The following is a 16776-nucleotide window of genomic DNA, read 5'->3' on the forward strand; positions in this document are numbered from 1 at the left end:
CCCTTGCTTGTTTGCGTCTCACTGATACATATAGCTCTCAAGGGAAGTATTACCCCCAGAGTCTTTTAGATGATACTGTGACTACATTGCCTACATGAAGGGATCGTTAACATAATAAAAGGACCACACATGTTTCTTGTCATCACTCCTAAAAGGCCCTTGTGACTAGACTAATTGTTAGCAAGTCTTCTCAATGTGTTTCTGTGATGTGGCAGGTGGAATTATTTAATCCAGTTATGCCATCTTGTTGGTTTCATGTTTCAACAAAAAATAGAACACAACACATGCTGCTGGATTTACATTCTTGGACAGTAGGCGAGATGTTCTCCTTCATCTTCCTACTCTTAGATGCATATGAAATATTCACCCACAGGTCAAAAGGACTTGGTGTTTGGAATTGAATACACAACATTTGAATTGTTGTCCTTCTTTATGACCAAGCAAGTATGTATGTATTGTTGAATTTGAAACAAGTTGACGTATATACCATGTCCTCTTGCAGGATGGGTCAAACCTGAGCGCGAGTCAAAGGGCCTATGCACCTGAGCAGCTGCAGAAACAGGACAATTTAACCATTGACACCCAGTACTACCTGGCCCAGCAGATCCACCCAGTCGTGGCTCGGATCTGTGAGCCCATAGATGGAATTGATGCAGTCCTCATTGCAACGTGGTTAGGTAAGTGCCCTGAGCTCATGTAGCCCCTCACCCGTCCATAACAATGCATGGGTCCTCCCTCCTTTGACTGTTGTCGGCCCTTTTCTAGGCATGGCACTGTGTCGAGCAAGCACTTCTTGGTTTGTGCTTGGGCATTTATCTTTGGTGGTTTGGTGACCAGTGTCTGTCTCCCCTCTTAGACTGTGAACCCTGCATACTTGGTACCTCTGTAACCACATGCCTGCTCTGTAGTTGGTACTCAATCAGTAAATGCTGAGGGCAGGGAGAGAAGGTAAAAGAAAGGATGGAGAGGATTGTAGGCGCCATTATAAGTCTCTGAGTTTACGTTGTTGTAGCTTTAATTAGTGAATTTCCATTAATAAGGAGATTGATGGTATCTTGATTATTGGTTCATTTTATCTCTGTCTCTAAAGGTATTGTCATGTAAAGTGAGAAAACACGGCTTTTTTTAACATTGAAAAGTTTATTCTCACTTGCATTTAAATTCTTCTAAAATTGGACTCCCTGTTATCTTCTAGGAATTGGCTGATTCCTAACATCCCAGGAGGTGCCAGCCAAGCCTGAAACCTCAATGTTTCTTTGACTTTTTGCTGTGTCACCAGATTGTCATCTCTTGCTTAGAAATATATTTCATAACCTGTGTTGATTTCATTTCTAGACGACCAGCATGTAAAGAGTTATATTGCCTTAAGCTGTCCACTCTCTATTCCATTGTACGCACACATGAATATTTTTAGAGTACTGTCTAACGAAGTCCTTACGTCGTTCCTCACTATCTATACCTCAAGTCCAGAGACACCTTTGGCAGTTATAGACTCTAACTTTCTAGCTGCAACCTGTATTTCTTAATCTAGCTGCAAGCCTTATTTCTTAATCAGTATATTCAGGGTCCCTGCTTCATGGAAAATTCTCCCCCCCTTCTCATGGAAATGTCTGGCTTATGCCATGGGCTTTTGCATCAGAGGGCCTTGTGTTCAAATGCTGGTTGTGGCTCTGTGGCTTTGGTAAGCCTGTAAACCTTGGTCTAAGCCTTGGTTTCTGCAGTCATGAACTAGAGTTGCTCTGAGGGAGAGACAAGGTGATGTGTGTGAGATGCTCCGCACAGGCCCGGAGCAGAGGGCATGGTCATTGTGTGCCATCAGCCACGTCCCACCCTCTTGCCAGGTTCCTGCAGAAATATGCCCACACTCCTCCGGTCCATGAGATCTGCACATAGTTAGTGCCCAGTGCACGTCTGTGGACTGAGATTGGACAGATGAATGATCAAGTCACATATTTGCCATCCTGCCCCTGCTGAGTTTGTGTCTGAGCTCCTCCTGCCAGCCCGTTTCCACTATCCCATCAGTGTCTGCTCTGGAAGTGGAAGCTCATTTTTGACATTTGCCTAAGCAAAACATAATTAGGAAGATAAAATTCTGCTACCCAAATCATCATATAATGTATTCTCAAAGTTGAGTTGTATTTGATGATATTTATAAATCCTCAGCTGGGAGGTGGGAGTGGAAGTGCACAACATCTTTTAGCTTCCTTCTTTTTTTTCTCTCCTCTGCGTTGAGTGCTTACTCTACTGGGTGCTGTGATAAGTATTTTGCTTATGTTTCTCATTGAATCCTTGGAAGGACCTCATGAGGGTACGTGGTATTAATTCCATTTTACAGAGAAGGAAGCCGAGGCTTAGAGGAGTGACTGACTTGGTCTTGTCACATAGCTAGTAAGTGGCTGGCTGTGGCTGGATTGGGACCCAGCTCTGCACGGCTCCAAAGCTTGTGCCCTTAACGACTGTGCTAACCTGCACCGCCCTTCTTAGCTCTGAGACGGGGTGACACGTGTCCTCAGCCAGGAGTGGGATGGTGCGGATACGAAGCATAGGCGCTTCATCCTTTCCCTTCTGTCCCCACTGTGGGTCCCACCCTCCCCACTGAAAACCCCTGAGCAACCCCTGAGCAGAGCTGTTTCTTTGTTTCGGTGAGATTCCCAGTTTTTCCATTTGTGTCACATGGTATTGACTTTTGCAGTGCTGAGGAGGTGAATGGAACAGGCCCCGCCCCGTGAGTGACATTTACAAGCTAAGTGTGGAGCCTTGTGTTTCAGCAAAAGAGCGATAAGAGTAAAGGGTGGTGGAGCCTGCCCAGCAGATACCCTGATGTCCACTCAGATACGCGTACCAAGAGGGGGCCAGATTGATTTTGTTGGTTCCAGGGTCATATTTCCGATCATTTTTTTAATCTACATTAAGTAGTAGGCAGATTTTGACTTGCTTCAGGGCAGGGTATCCTAACTGCAGCAGCCTGATAAGCTGCCTTATGAAGCGAGTTTTCACAGGTAATTTTCCCAGCTGGCAGCCCTAGTGGGTCCCGTCTTCAGAGGGTTCCTGTTATTGCTGACTGATCTCCGTCTACGGAGGGAACCTGCTGTGCTGCTTGTACACGGTCTCACATGTCTCCATCTCGCCTCCCTCATCACCTGAAAGCCCTGGCAGTACAGACACTACTCTGGGCAGCCTCTTCTCAGGTCCAGGTAGCTGATTAGAGCTACTAGAAGGGCCTATGTCCTCGGCCCTGAAGGAGCTGCTGCTGCTCCCCCTTTCTATCTTATTTTTTCTCATTTTTATCCTTTGCCACTTGGCGGCAGTTTTTTTTTTCTCCCCCAATTTTTTTTTTATTGGGGAACAGTGTGTTTCTCCAGGGCCCATCAGCTCCAAGTCGCTGTCCTTCCATCTAGTTGTGGAGGGCGCAGCTCAGCTCCAAGTTCATTCGCTGCTTTCAATTTTTAGTTGCAGGGGGCGCAGCCCACCATCCCATGCGGGAATTGAACCGGCAACCCTGTTGTTCAGAGCTCGCGCTCTAACCAACTGAGCCATCCGGCCAATGGCAGCAGTTTTTATAGTGAGGGCGTGTGAGGTTGTCGTCGCTGTGCAGTCGCCCTCCTCCCCTTCTCGTCCTCTTCTCCCACCGCAGCCCCTGCCGTCACCAGTGGTATCCACATAGCTGTCTCCATTAGCAGTGAATCTCGTAGTCCTCTCTCCCTCTTTCCTCAGAGGAGGCCCCATGTTCACGAAGTGTGGCGCAGCAAGTGCCAGTCACCATGAAGATCTGGAGAAAACATTGCCGTTTACCAGGCAGGCCTTTGCAGGCATCTGCCCCCTGCCCTGTTCAGTAGCTACACTTTGATCTGCATCCTTTGTTCCTCCACGCCAAGTGAAAAATTAGGGTGGCTGTTCTTCACTAGGGGATTTGAGGGCCCTGCTATCAGTTCTCACTTAGCCTGTGGTTTTAGAGAGGAGGAGGGAGGAGATGGGGAAGTGGTGGGAAAGGAAGGGGAGTGTTAGGGGGTGCGTGGTTTCTAAGAGGTGCAAGCTGTAGGCATAAAATTACTGTAATTTGTTTTTAAAATTCTAAATCTGTTTTCTTTATATAAAAAAACTGCAGTTAGTGAACTGACACTGTTAAATAAGTTGAAGTGTACAAATGTATACATAAAATACAAGCCCTCCAACTGCCTAATCACAGACATAAAATAATTCTCTTGCTTGTAATGTAGTTTTTATCTTTGATTAATGAAATGTATTATAGTGTTGAAACTTTAGTGAAGTTTGATACTTTGTCCTTTGAGTTAGTACAAAGAAATCAAGAATAATGGCATAATTTCATTTAGGAAAATTATTAAGTTCATGATTTTTTATTTTTAAGACTCTTTTGTGGAGAGCAACTATATTTTTCAACTACCTTTTTCTTTTTCTATTGCTTTTATACTGCTTTCCTTGAAATGAAAGGCAAGCATCAAGTGTTGGTTTTTATCCTGTGGCTTCACTTTGAACATTTTCTATTTCTCCCCGTCAAGAAACCTCCTGAAGTCTGTCTGGTGGCATGTTGCATGGCCAGGTATTCTGTATGGGAAGGCCATTTTAGTGAAAAGGAGAGAGGATAGTCTATTAAACGAGTGAATGAGTAAGTCTGTTGAATTGAAAGAGAATGATTTGTTCTCTAATAACTAATGGTCCTCATTATCCCACAGTAAAATGTGTATCATTTTTCTGAAACCCATGCAAGATTATTGCTATTGGGCTTACATAAAGCAAAATTTTACTCTTTTCCATCTGTGAATAGAAAAAAATATAGTATTACTCTTCTATACAATAGCCCTATGGGAAACATGGCCACTGAAACTTGGAACTCTTAGCTTTTGTTCTCCAGACTATAGGTTTTTCTCTCTCTTGTTCTAATGAAAGCTCTCTATATTCTGTGGATGAAATATTCACAGTGTGCGTCAACATCCAAATCGTCTTCTGTACCTAGCAAAACAAGCCAGTGATGAGAATAGTCTAAAGTTCATTCTTGAGTTTCATCCTTTAATAAATTTACGTTTCATGTATAGCGATACTTAGAATTATATAATATATTTCCTCCAATGAGTGATGATTTGTACAATAGCTGTCAAGTACATTTCTTCATGGTCAGTGATAAAAATTTCAGGCATTTACCCATCTGGGCAGTTTTCTCATTGGTCCTGAGAAATTATTGATGTTTGAAGAACGTGAGAATTTAAAAATTTAATCTCTGAAAGTAGTGCTTGAAACAAGACACATTTAACCTAGTGCATTCCTGGGTTAAATTAGAAGTAAAAATTCTTTTAAAAAAAATGGCTGTAACACTCATGTTACAGAAGGTAATTTTTCTCAGTAGACAAGATCCAGTAACATCTTCTAAGAAATAAATACAACACTGGGCCAAGCGGTGTTTGGGGTACCTTTGACAGACTACAAAAGATGGGGAGTAGAATGAAATATATATAGGTGGTTGGGAGTCGAATGCTGTCACCAGCAGGCGCCTCAGGTTATTACTTTATCAATCAAGACTTTTGCCTTTTTTCATGATTAAGCTCTTATGTAGAAGAATGCCCATACATGACCTTCATTTCCAAACTTTAAATATTTTCTATAAAATAATTAATAGTAAAATTTAAGTAGATTGTACCAAATGCAAAGTCGGACATTAAATCTTGTCAGCTGATAAGAGCCACCTCTTCCAGGATGGAGTGCCATTCCCAGTGCATGATCAGGTGGCTCACGCTCCCAGCCTAGTTTTGTATCCATTGAATGGACCGATGGTGAAGACCTGCTCCTCTCAGCATCTTAATGGGTGCTCTAGGGATACAGAGTTGAGTCAGCCTTGGCTTCTTTATTTAAATACAGCCCAGTACACTTAGTTGATTTCACCATTGTGGGGAAGTCTAGTGGACAACACCAGGTATGTCCCGGAAGAGGTAAAATAAAGGACTGTTGATGTTCAGGGGAGCAGAGACCACTTCTAGCTGGGGCCACCAGAGAGGAGTGTATAGACATGGAGGCATTGTGGGAATGTGCTGTGGAGAGGCCAGTGTGGAGCTTGGAATGACTGCCTTTACCCATCCCCACCTTCATGGCAGTGGTCCATGCCATCTCAGGCACTCCCCGTGGCACGTCAGGGAATTCACAGAGAGCCTCTTAAAGTGTATCAGTTGCAAAGCTTTGCGCCTCCGTCCCTATAAGGGAAGCACATGATTTTGTTTCTGTCCCACTAGCCCACAATGCTGAGGGCCTACAGTGACACTTCTTACCTACTCAAGCAGAGACCTCTGAGAACTGAGAACCAAATTAGAGCATGTTTAGAATAATCGCTCAGACTAGTAATTCCTAACTCTGGCTTCGTAACACTTGGAGTTTTCAAAGGAAAATGGGAATTTATTGAATTATTTCAGTTAGGTCAATTTTTTAAAAATTTAACTTTATTGAGGAAGAATTGACAAATATAATTCTATAAATCTAGTGTACAGCATGATGGTTTGCTGTACGTACATTGTAGAATGATTGTCAAGACCAAGATAGTTAACACATCCATCACCTCACATAGTTAACTCTTTTTGTAGTGAGAATACTTAAGATCTAATCTCAGCAATTTTGAAGTATACAATACCATATTATTAATTATAGGTCCATTTTTTAAAAAATACATTATTTTAATTAAGTACACCAAAATGACACAAAGATTATGTAGCCTGTAGAAAAATGGGTAAGACAGAATAAGTGAAAACAGCTGAATACAGCACTGTACATAGATAATTAAATGATATTAAATATATATGTGTGAATAAGACAGGAAAGGGTGAAGATAGTGAATTAGAGGTTCTTTAAAAAAAAGTCAATATTTTTATTTTATTAATAAAAATAAGGTAGTTTTGTACAAAATCAGAAGGAAGAAAAATGGCTAAATACTTGATGACTCACTTCTAAAATGGTGGATGTTAAGGGACCTTCACCCTGGCTCTTTTCCCCCCATATCTACCAACATATCTGGAGAGAAGAGGGCTTTGTTGTAAGAGAAGCAATTTTTGGTCTATTTATTTTCCAAACATTTTTTCAACATAAAGTTACTATCTTTTCTCATTTAAAAATAGGAAAAAAGACACTTCTACAGTTTTCTCCTGCCCAGAGGTACATGCTTCAGGAAGTTCAAATTCATGTTCAGACATGTCATCAAGGGCATTAAAAACAGTAGAGTGAGATCACGAAACTGCTGCCCATCAGGATTATTTTTCTGCCAAGATTTTGGGAGTTATCATCTACAGGACAATAAAAAAGTCTTTGGAGTTTATTTAACCCAGAGGTTTGGATAATATTTCTTTTAAAATACTCGGAAATTTTTCATTTGTCTTATGGAGAGGTTTTTGGTTGGTGTGAAAGGCAGTTTCAGTTGTCTGCCATGTATATAGTCCATTGTTTAAGTTGGATCTACAGTATTTTTAAATGTTTTATTATGGAAAATTCTAAACATGTAAAATAGTAAGGAGAATTGCATAAGACGCCGCGTGTGCTTGACACCCAGCTTCATTTGTCTGCAACTGGCCAGCCTTACTCCATTTTTCCACCTCCTGATTATTTTGGAGTACATCATAGAGATCATATAATGTTATCTGTAAATATTTCATTTTGCATTTCTAAAAGACAAGGATTCCCCCTTTTCAACATAGCTACAATATTATCATCACTAAAAATAAAAACCCTACATTTCCTTCATTTTGTCAAATATCCAATAAGTATTCAGATTTCCCTAGTCAGATTATGAATGTACTTCTTTGAAGAAGCTCTTTGTTTGAATTGGAGTCCATTCAGGGTCCGTGTGAGAGTTAATCTCCTCTTACCTTTTTTTCATCCTTTTCACTTATTTGTTAAAGATACTGGGGTTTGTTTTTTTGTTTTGTTACGTTTGTTTTGTTTTTGCCTTACAGAATTTCCCTTATTCTGGTCTTTGCCAGTTGCATCCCAGTGGCATCCTTTAACATGTTGCTCTGTCCCCTGTATTCCCTGTAAAGTGGTAGTTAGCGCGAAAGACTTGCCCATAGTTCAGTTCACTTTATTTTAATTTTTGCTAATACTCCTTCCTAGGTGATGGTGTGTACATCTGTGAGGAGGTACAGGCTGTCTGGTTGGAATGTAACACATTTTGAAACAAACATAGGTATATCATAAGAAATATTCAGTACTCGCTTTTCTTACCTTTTCCAATGTGCATTTTCTTGTGTAACATACATACAGAAAAGTACACAAAACCTAACTGAACAGCTTGAAGAAGTTTCACAAAGTAAACCCATACCAGTGTAGTCAGGACTGAGCTTATGAAACAGTGTATTACTACACCCCCAGAAGCACCCTCATGTCTCCTTCTAGAAGCTATCCTCTACCCCTGAAAATTACTATCGTGACTTCTGACATCACAGATGAGGTTTTCTTATTTTTGCATGTTTTACAAGTTGTGTCTTTATTCTTTGTGTCTGACTACTTTCATTCAGTATGTTTGTGAGATTGGTCCATGTGGTTGTACTTCATTACTGTGTAGTATTTCTTTGTTTGAATATACCACACTCTGTGACTTTTCTCACCTGTGGATTTTTTCCACATTTGAGCAATTATGAGTAGCGCTGCTTTGAGTATTCTTGCACATGACTTCTGTGGAACAATTGCATGTATTTCTGTTGGGTATATACTTAGGAGGAGAATTGCTAGGTCATGGGGGACGTGTACCCGTGTGTTCAGGTTTAGTAGATACTACCGATTTTTCAAAGTGGTTCTACTAATTTACACCCCCTACTGTATGAGTGCCCCGTGTTCTTACCAACCCTTGGTGTTTTCTTTCTTCTTCATCTTCTGTGGTGGAATAATGTTGTGGTTTTAATTTGCCTTTCTTTGATGACTAACAGTGTTGAGTACCTGTTCGCATGCCTATTGGCCATTTGAATGTCTCCTTTTGTGAGGTGCCTGTTCAAGTCTTTTCCTACTTTTCTGTTGGGTTGTCCTTTTCTTACTGACTTGCAGACATTCATTCTAAATGAGTCCTTTGGAAATATATGCCACAGACATCTTCTCTTTGTGCTTTATTTTTTTTAAGTATAATTTACATATCGTGAAATGCTACAATCTTAAGAGTATCATACAGTTTATCTAGACACAGAACATTTCTGTCACCTAGAGAGTTCCCTTGTACCCCTTCCTAGTCTGTACCCCCTCTCACAAAAGCAACCACTCATCTATTTTCTATCACGATAGGTTAGTTTTGCCTATTATAGAATTTTGTATAAATGATTTCCTATGGTATATACTTTTTTTGTGTGGCTTCTTGCACGTAACATATTTCTGAGATTCATTCATCTTTTTGCATCTGTCAGTATTCATTCTTTTTCATTGCTGAGTAGTATTCCATGGTAGATTATATTAATATTAGGTTATTCATGCTTATGTTAATGGGCATCTGGATTGCTTCCAGTTTCTGGTTATTATGAATAAAGCTGTCAGACATGCTTGTGCAAGGCTTTCTATGGATGTAGCATTCACCTTTTAAAAATTTATTGTCTTTTTTTTAATCGTACTAAATTTTCAGTTTGTGTATTGTTCTCTGAGAAGTTCAGATATATGAATGCCTGGATTTGTGCAAAAGATAAATGATTTATTTCCTAAAAGAAATTTTTTTAAAAAAAGTTCACAGTAGGATTCCATTAATTCCCTAGTTGTTTGAGTCATATTACAAACAACTGCTTGGTTGTACATACCAGTTGGTCTGTTCATTTGGAGTTTCATTCATGTGGATTTTTCCCTCTTCTCCCCTTGTGTGAACATATATAATTGGCTTTACTGTAGTTATTTGCAGTTGCACTAATAGAGACCTTGTCTTTAAGAGAAAGAAAATTATTTGGTCAAATGTATTAACCTCTCTTTCACCTGTGTTTGGGACTTGTGTTTTGGACATTGGAAATACTCCTTGGTAATGGTGGCAGGTGAACATTCTAAAAACAGGTAGTTTACAATGGTTAGAAAGTACAATGATAGGAAAAATAATGTTTTTGCTAAATGTCACGTTGGAGGTGTGTATAATAAGAATATGGTGATCTTACGTGGAAAACAGCACTGCTGAACTTCACCCCAATGCCGATGATGTTACTTTCTATAAATACTTCTTGAAACATGAGAGCTTTGATCCTGTTCCCAAAATAATGTGAGATCCTATAAATTTTCTAATTATAAATGACAGTATTTTCATTTTACTCCACTGCCCCTTCTGCGCCTCACCCCCCCCAGCCCAAGAAAAGATGGTGTGAGTAGATCACTACAAGTCATAGGATTGAATGAAAGCGTGCATCATTGCTGCTTATTGTGGGGAACACCACGGCTGCTATTCCTCCGGAGAACTGGTGCCAAGCCCAAGCGGGCTGCTCCTTTTATTCTGTGCCGGACCAAAGGATTCAAGTCATCCGTCAAAAGCTAGTCTAGGAGAAGTGGAAGTTCCTTTTCTCAAATGGGGCATAAAGTTTATTTCTTTAAGCCAGTTGTTCAGAGAAAGCTCTCCGTTGAAGAGAGAAGGAATTTGGAATTCAGTCTTGCATCTCTTTGCTCAAAGACTAATAGGATTACTTACTGTGTGGTGAGCGGTTTAATATTGATTATACAGTGTATATGCATGTATGCCAACTGCGATTATAAAGATTTTGCTTTGATGTCATTTCTGACAAAAGTCTTTAATTTTGGAGACAATAATTAGAAATGGAGTGCTCTGTAGCTGCTCTATTCCACACATTTAAAAATTCAGAATCCACCTCTAGGTGGCAGCACCAGATACTTTTTTCCTGTTGTTTCACTCCAACCTTAATGAGTCATATACAAGCAGGAAAACTTTTAAGTCTCCTGAAACTTCGAAATAAGCTGCTTATTGCCAATTTCATGAGGATTTGGAAAAATTTATATGTTGAATAAGCCAGGGGGTTGTTTAAGCCTGGATTTTGACCTTTAAAGAAAAGATTCCGTCAGTGGTGATCCTTACTTTTTAACACGACATTGTATGTTTTCTTAAAAAGATTTAATTTAGCCCTCTGTGATTTTGCCTGTTGAACTTATAATTGTCCTCCCCCGCCCAAAATCACTTTTTAGGACATTTTTGTATACAAGTAACTTGTACAAGGATCATTATATACCTAATTTTATAGGGTAATTACAGTGTTTTCTCCCTTTATATTTTAAAATTTTAACATTGATTTATGACCAAGAGGGCTGAAATGAAGAAGTCCCTTCTCTTGAATAAATTCAGCTTGGGAATAAATCTGAAGTAATTAGCTAGGCCAGTTGGCTTTGTCATTTCCATGAGCAGATAAGCGTTGTTTGTGGAAATGGACATTTAAATAGATGTTTCATAAGGCCTGATATTTTTTTCATAACTTGTGGCCACTTGTTGGGCTTTTCTCCATAAGTAGCAAGGTAACCCACGTCCAGTTTTGGCTTACTCAGCAGGCAACCTGCCCCCGCAGGGCCTGAGGTGGCATCTAAGGGGGCCATGGCTGGTGGGGAGGCCTGGAAAGCTCTTTCATGGCTTCTCTGTCACAGCCCAGCCAGTTTTGTACATGTGCAAAGCCAGCATTGTTTTGTTCCTTGATTTTTGGGTTGTGAAAGAAGCTTGCCTTTAAGAAAACCCTTCCTTATTATTTTTCTTGTTCCTTACTTTTTGAATAGTAATAGTCTGGGAAGTTGGTGAATAATGATGCCATCAGAGAAGAGGTAAAGCTGCTTTCTCATAATCGCAAATAAAGTGAGACATTATGTGACTACAGTTGTGTTTAGAACTAGAATTTAAGGAATTTGTAAGTTAGCCTTCACTACAGAAAAGAAATGGCATCGTTCACAGGCATGGTCTCTCACTCAATTCCGCTGCCCTTCCTTGTCTTTAAATGGCACACACTTAACTAATTTGCTGTTTCTCTTAGGGGATAAGTAACTTGTAAAATCAAAATATATATTGAATCATGGGGCCAAGTGACCTATGTTACAGTAATTTATGTCACTAACCAAGAACAGTTTTTCAAGTTGCTTTGAATGTGTATTTTGTTTTGTTTTTATTATACACCATCATGTTAGGAAATATTCACTTTGATTAATTCTTACAAAGAGCAGCTATTAACTTGCTGTGCAGCATGAGCATGTGTGTTATCTATTTTTCCAAATGCATAATGTTGAATGAATGTCGTCTGGATTAAATAGTTCATCCACTATTTTATGTTTTCATTCATATGACATTTATGGAGTGTTCACCGCATGATAGGCACCATCGAAAACAGTTTGTCCGCTAATGTCTGATTTAAACTTCAAAAGCACATTGTCAGGGTACTATATCCGTTTTACAGGTAAACAAACTGAGACTCAAATTTCAGCCTTATTCTTTGTTCAGCACATTTCCCCTGTGTCAGAGTCAGCCTCAAGTCTTTTATATAAATTACTAGATGACACTTGACAATTGACCAAATAAGATTTAGGGTCTTGTTAGATTACTTACCTACCTATGTAGCTGTTGATAGAGTCAAAAACATTTTTAGATATTTTGGGTATTTGAACTTTTTCCTCAGTGACTATTTTATATTACTTATTTGCCTTTATACTAAAATTAATATGATTGCTTTCCTTAGATTCCTAAACAGCCTGGAATTCTTAGGGATTGCTAAGGGATGCTTTCAAGAAAACATTATAGGGTATAGTGTGGAATAATTATGTGTAAATTTGAATGGTGGATTTTGACAGATATGCTTTGACCAAGAGTAAATTAAGGTTGGCCTTAAAATGTTTCTTTCCTCAAATAGTTTAGGGAAACAAGATAGCATAAACTATGCATCAATTGATTTCTTGTGTCATTTTGACTGAAATATGGAAAGTATATTTGGTTGCTGGATTGTCGAGAACACTTTGGCCCATAGGATCTGTAGATTCATTTTTTTTTTGCACATATTTTAAATTTCTGAATTCAGAACACTAAAAAACCATGCCGCGTTTTATCTTAGATGCTGCTACTGAATTTTAACTACTGAATTAGATTGCAACCTACATGCTGTTAACTACTGAGCCAAGATGGAATCGACCAGTACATTGAAATCAGGGTTAGCAGTTGTGTCTGCACTTGGAGGAGTTGTAATAGCAGTGAACTTGTTTTCTTTAATGGGATTTTTATTCTCTATTTTCAGTTTTAATGGTGCTACTTTGATTTTAAAAGATTTTCTTAATAACAGTGCACATGTATTTGAGATTTTCACTGTAACTTTAAGAAAATAGTAAAACCTTCCTACAGAAGTCGTTAGTGACTTCCAAACCCAAATGTCCACTGGCATATTTGTATATTGTTTTAATGCTGTTTACTTGTTTTATTTATAATCTCTTATAAAAAGAGAAGCCATTTGTCCATGTGGTATGAGCCTGTGTCTTGAGTGCAAATGGTTTTGTGTGTGTGCGTTAATTTAAAATCCTTTTGTACGTTTTCTTCTGTGGGGTATTTTTTTGGATATGGGAATTCAACTAATTGTACCATACTGAATTTGTTGTTTCTTTTACCTCAATAGGACTTGACCCCACCCAATTTAGAGTGCATCATTGTCTTAAGGAGGAAGAGAATGATGATCTACGTGGTGGCCTAGCCCAGATCACCGATGAAGAGAAATACAGGGACTGTGAGAGATTCAAATGTCCATGCCCTGTGTGTGGAACTGAGAATATTTACGATAATGTCTTCGAGGGTTCGGTTAGTTGTTTCTTTTTATCTTCTTTTTCATTTTGTAAGCGAAGCAGTATAAAGGCCTTTTCTCCCCACTGCGTGAATAAAAAGGAAAAAACCATGCACATTGCTTTTATGTGTTTAACGAATTTCAGCATCATATGAATTCTGCCTTCACAACTTACTTTATTTCTGCTTGAAAACTCTTAGTAGAATGTGCTTGAATATTGTTTTTGGCTTCCTAGAGTATGTGGCCTTGGTTTTTAAATGGAATCTCTTAAACTATCTACATTATCTTAAAGTATTTTTATTGTAATTTCTTAATTAGTAACCTGTATTTCCCTACTCCCAACCCAGTTTATTAAGACTTAGAGCAATATTTTTCTTTATCTTAAATCAACTTAATGGGAACTAAGTGTTTTTGAAAAGTTTTTGTTTGTCTTTACACATCCCACTTGCCTCCTTTTTGACAAAGGTACTCTGATTATCTTTTCTGCTGTCTTTGCATGCCAGACATTAAAAAAGTCACAGGGAGACATTCCTTTCAAGAAGTACTGCCAAAAAATGTATCACTGACCTTGGATCAGAACTTGAAACCTAGCCAATTTACTTGATTCCACTGCAGTGTTATACATCTACTAGCCATTGGCAAATGAGTAGGCAGCAGAACCATGTAAAACCTTGAAACTGAAAGAAAATACATCTTTTATCTAAATTAAAAGTAATTATTTTAAGTTAATTTGGACAAACAGCAGATGTTTTGCATTTTTTTGAATCAAAACAAAGCAGTCTTTGGATGCAAGTGCAAGGAAGAGGCAGACACAGATCAGCAATACTTGCTAAATCCTTGAGTTTTGCTTCATTACAGCTGTAAATAAGATAGTTAATTGCATGGAGCCTTGACGACTTGCAGATGGGCTAACTGTGGAAGAACCGATGTCAAGCTCTGAAATCTCTTCCACCTGGAATTGCTTAGTGTGGCGCGTAGGGTTATGTACCAGATTGGAGCAGGAAACCAAGATGTTTTAAGTATCAAGAAGGAAAACAAATGCTCCAGAAACCCCAACAGTTTTCCTATATATTACATTTGCTTTGTCTTTGCTTAAAACAAAACAAAACAAGACATTTTCTCTAACAATTAATTCTTTCAAATTTCTACTCTTCCTGTCTCCCCTCCCCCAAATACATTTCATGGGGGGTTGTGTTGCAGAAATTTTAGATCTGCTGGGCTGACAGTAGGTGATTGCTTTGTGGTGTAATACTTAATTTTTAGGCTTTATTCTTAAAATTAAGTTGACAATATGAAAGCAAACTAATGTCATTAGTGCTCTTACTTTATCCAAGTTTGAAATGAATTAAGTGCAAATTTAAAATTTTGATTAGTATGTCTAAAAAGGATGTTTATTTCCAGTAACGTGACTTTACTGGTATTTTCACCAGCAAGTTAATTTATCCATAGAGTCTGTCATGTACTGAATGTTTTTTAAAAAGTGATTTTAGGGTTTTCCCTTTGACATAGTATTCCATTATGATAGTGGCAAAAGACAGGAAGGTATATGTGACTAAGAGGATCTTTGGGAGGAAAGCAATTGAGAAAATAGGGTTAAAAATTCACCAATAAAGTGAATTAAAAATATTGTACACCCAGAACAGCATATAAGTTTTTAAGCACAAGAAACCTTTTATAACCTTTTGTGTAATTGTCTGTCTTGACTTCCATAGGGAACCGATACGGAGCTCAGCTTGTATCGTTGCAGTAACATCAACTGTAACGCTTCACCTATGAACTTTCTGGTACAGCTGAACAACAAATTGATCTTGGACATTAGACGTTTCATTAAAAAATACTATGAAGTAAGTATCCATAATGAGTTTCTTACATGCACAGCTTATTTAGGTTTGGTACTTGTTTGAAAATAAAACAATGTGGTTTTTAATTATTGGTTTTTTATGAAACTGAAATATTTTAAAAAGACTTGGGAGGAAAATGATTTGATTCTCTATTGGGCATTATCTCTCTCATTAATGAGGAATATTTTAAATAGTGAAATTTTCACTGTTGAAGAAAAGTGAGAATATAATCAGAAAATGATTTAATTTATTGTTTCCTAATAAGTAAGATTAAATGAAATGGTCACTCAGATGTTTGGACAGAGGAGGGAAAATCAATATTGTTTATCTTTGTCGAGGAGAAGCATAATGTCTTATGTGGTGATTTGAATAAACTGCCCGCTAGCTAATACTTTGTGTTTATGTGGTAATCGAAGCCATTTCATAGCTTAGTTGTCCCAGGAAATAGAACTAAATATATTTTAAATTTAAATGCAATTTGTCTGACATTTTAAAGACAATATCTAATTTGTAAAATATAGAGTAAAAATGCCAGAACAGTGAGTGAGCTGTCGGTGTTAGAAAGGAGGCTTTTTTCAAAGTTTTTGTTTTTAACACATTTTGTATGAATGAGGTTTTTTTGCCTTCAAAAGTTAAAATAGAAAACTCCACAGTTCCCATTTTATTTCTCTTATTGTTTCCTTATGTCATTTGTCATCTAAGCAAAATTTCTATTACTTGAAAGTTCACTGTGGCTTATTTAAAGAAGCTACATTGGCAAGACATTTCCAAAAATGCTCAGGTTCTATTGGGTAAGACCCGTGACTGATCAATATTTTTCTGTAATTGCTACTTATATGTTAGCATATAATGTACCATTTTCTTCTTTAAAATGGATCTAATTAAATGAAAATCGAGTATTAGATCATTAGGACGAATAGTGAAAACAGAGTTACAGTATTGTGATTTTGGAGTAAAATAATATGTATTTGTCCAAAAAAAAAAAAAAAAAAAAAAAAAGCCCAAATAGGTTTGTCTGAAGATATTTTTAAAACAATAAGTATGCCTACATTTTGAGAAATCTGAAACATTTTAGTGAATAATGCTGTGCTGTTCTTAATGAACAGTTGGATGGGAATAAAGGTTATCTGTGGATTCACATTGCGCAGTAGATGAAATGCTAGGCCTTTATTTAGCATGAAGAGCCCAAATCCAAACTATTC

The 16776-nt window shown here is 38.1% G+C and overlaps 1 protein-coding gene across 4 annotated transcripts in view; it reads left to right on the forward strand.

The window, feature by feature from the left end:
* Nucleotides 1-16776, forward strand: part of POLA1 (DNA polymerase alpha 1, catalytic subunit) — a 313058-nt gene that overhangs the window by 158032 nt on the left and 138250 nt on the right. For all 4 annotated transcript variants that reach the window (XM_074324217.2, XM_074324218.2, XM_019757051.3 and 1 more), the window contains exons 32-34: nt 503-677; nt 13572-13750; nt 15446-15577. In XM_074324217.2, coding sequence (XP_074180318.2) covers nt 503-677; nt 13572-13750; nt 15446-15577 — 486 coding nt within the window. The remainder of the gene's footprint in view (nt 1-502; nt 678-13571; nt 13751-15445; nt 15578-16776) is intronic.

The sequence above is a fragment of the Rhinolophus sinicus genome, chromosome 18 (genome assembly GCF_057876585.1).
Source record: "Rhinolophus sinicus isolate RSI-liver-muscle chromosome 18, RSI-T2T, whole genome shotgun sequence".
In the NCBI taxonomy this organism is placed as follows: Eukaryota; Metazoa; Chordata; class Mammalia; order Chiroptera; family Rhinolophidae; genus Rhinolophus; species Rhinolophus sinicus.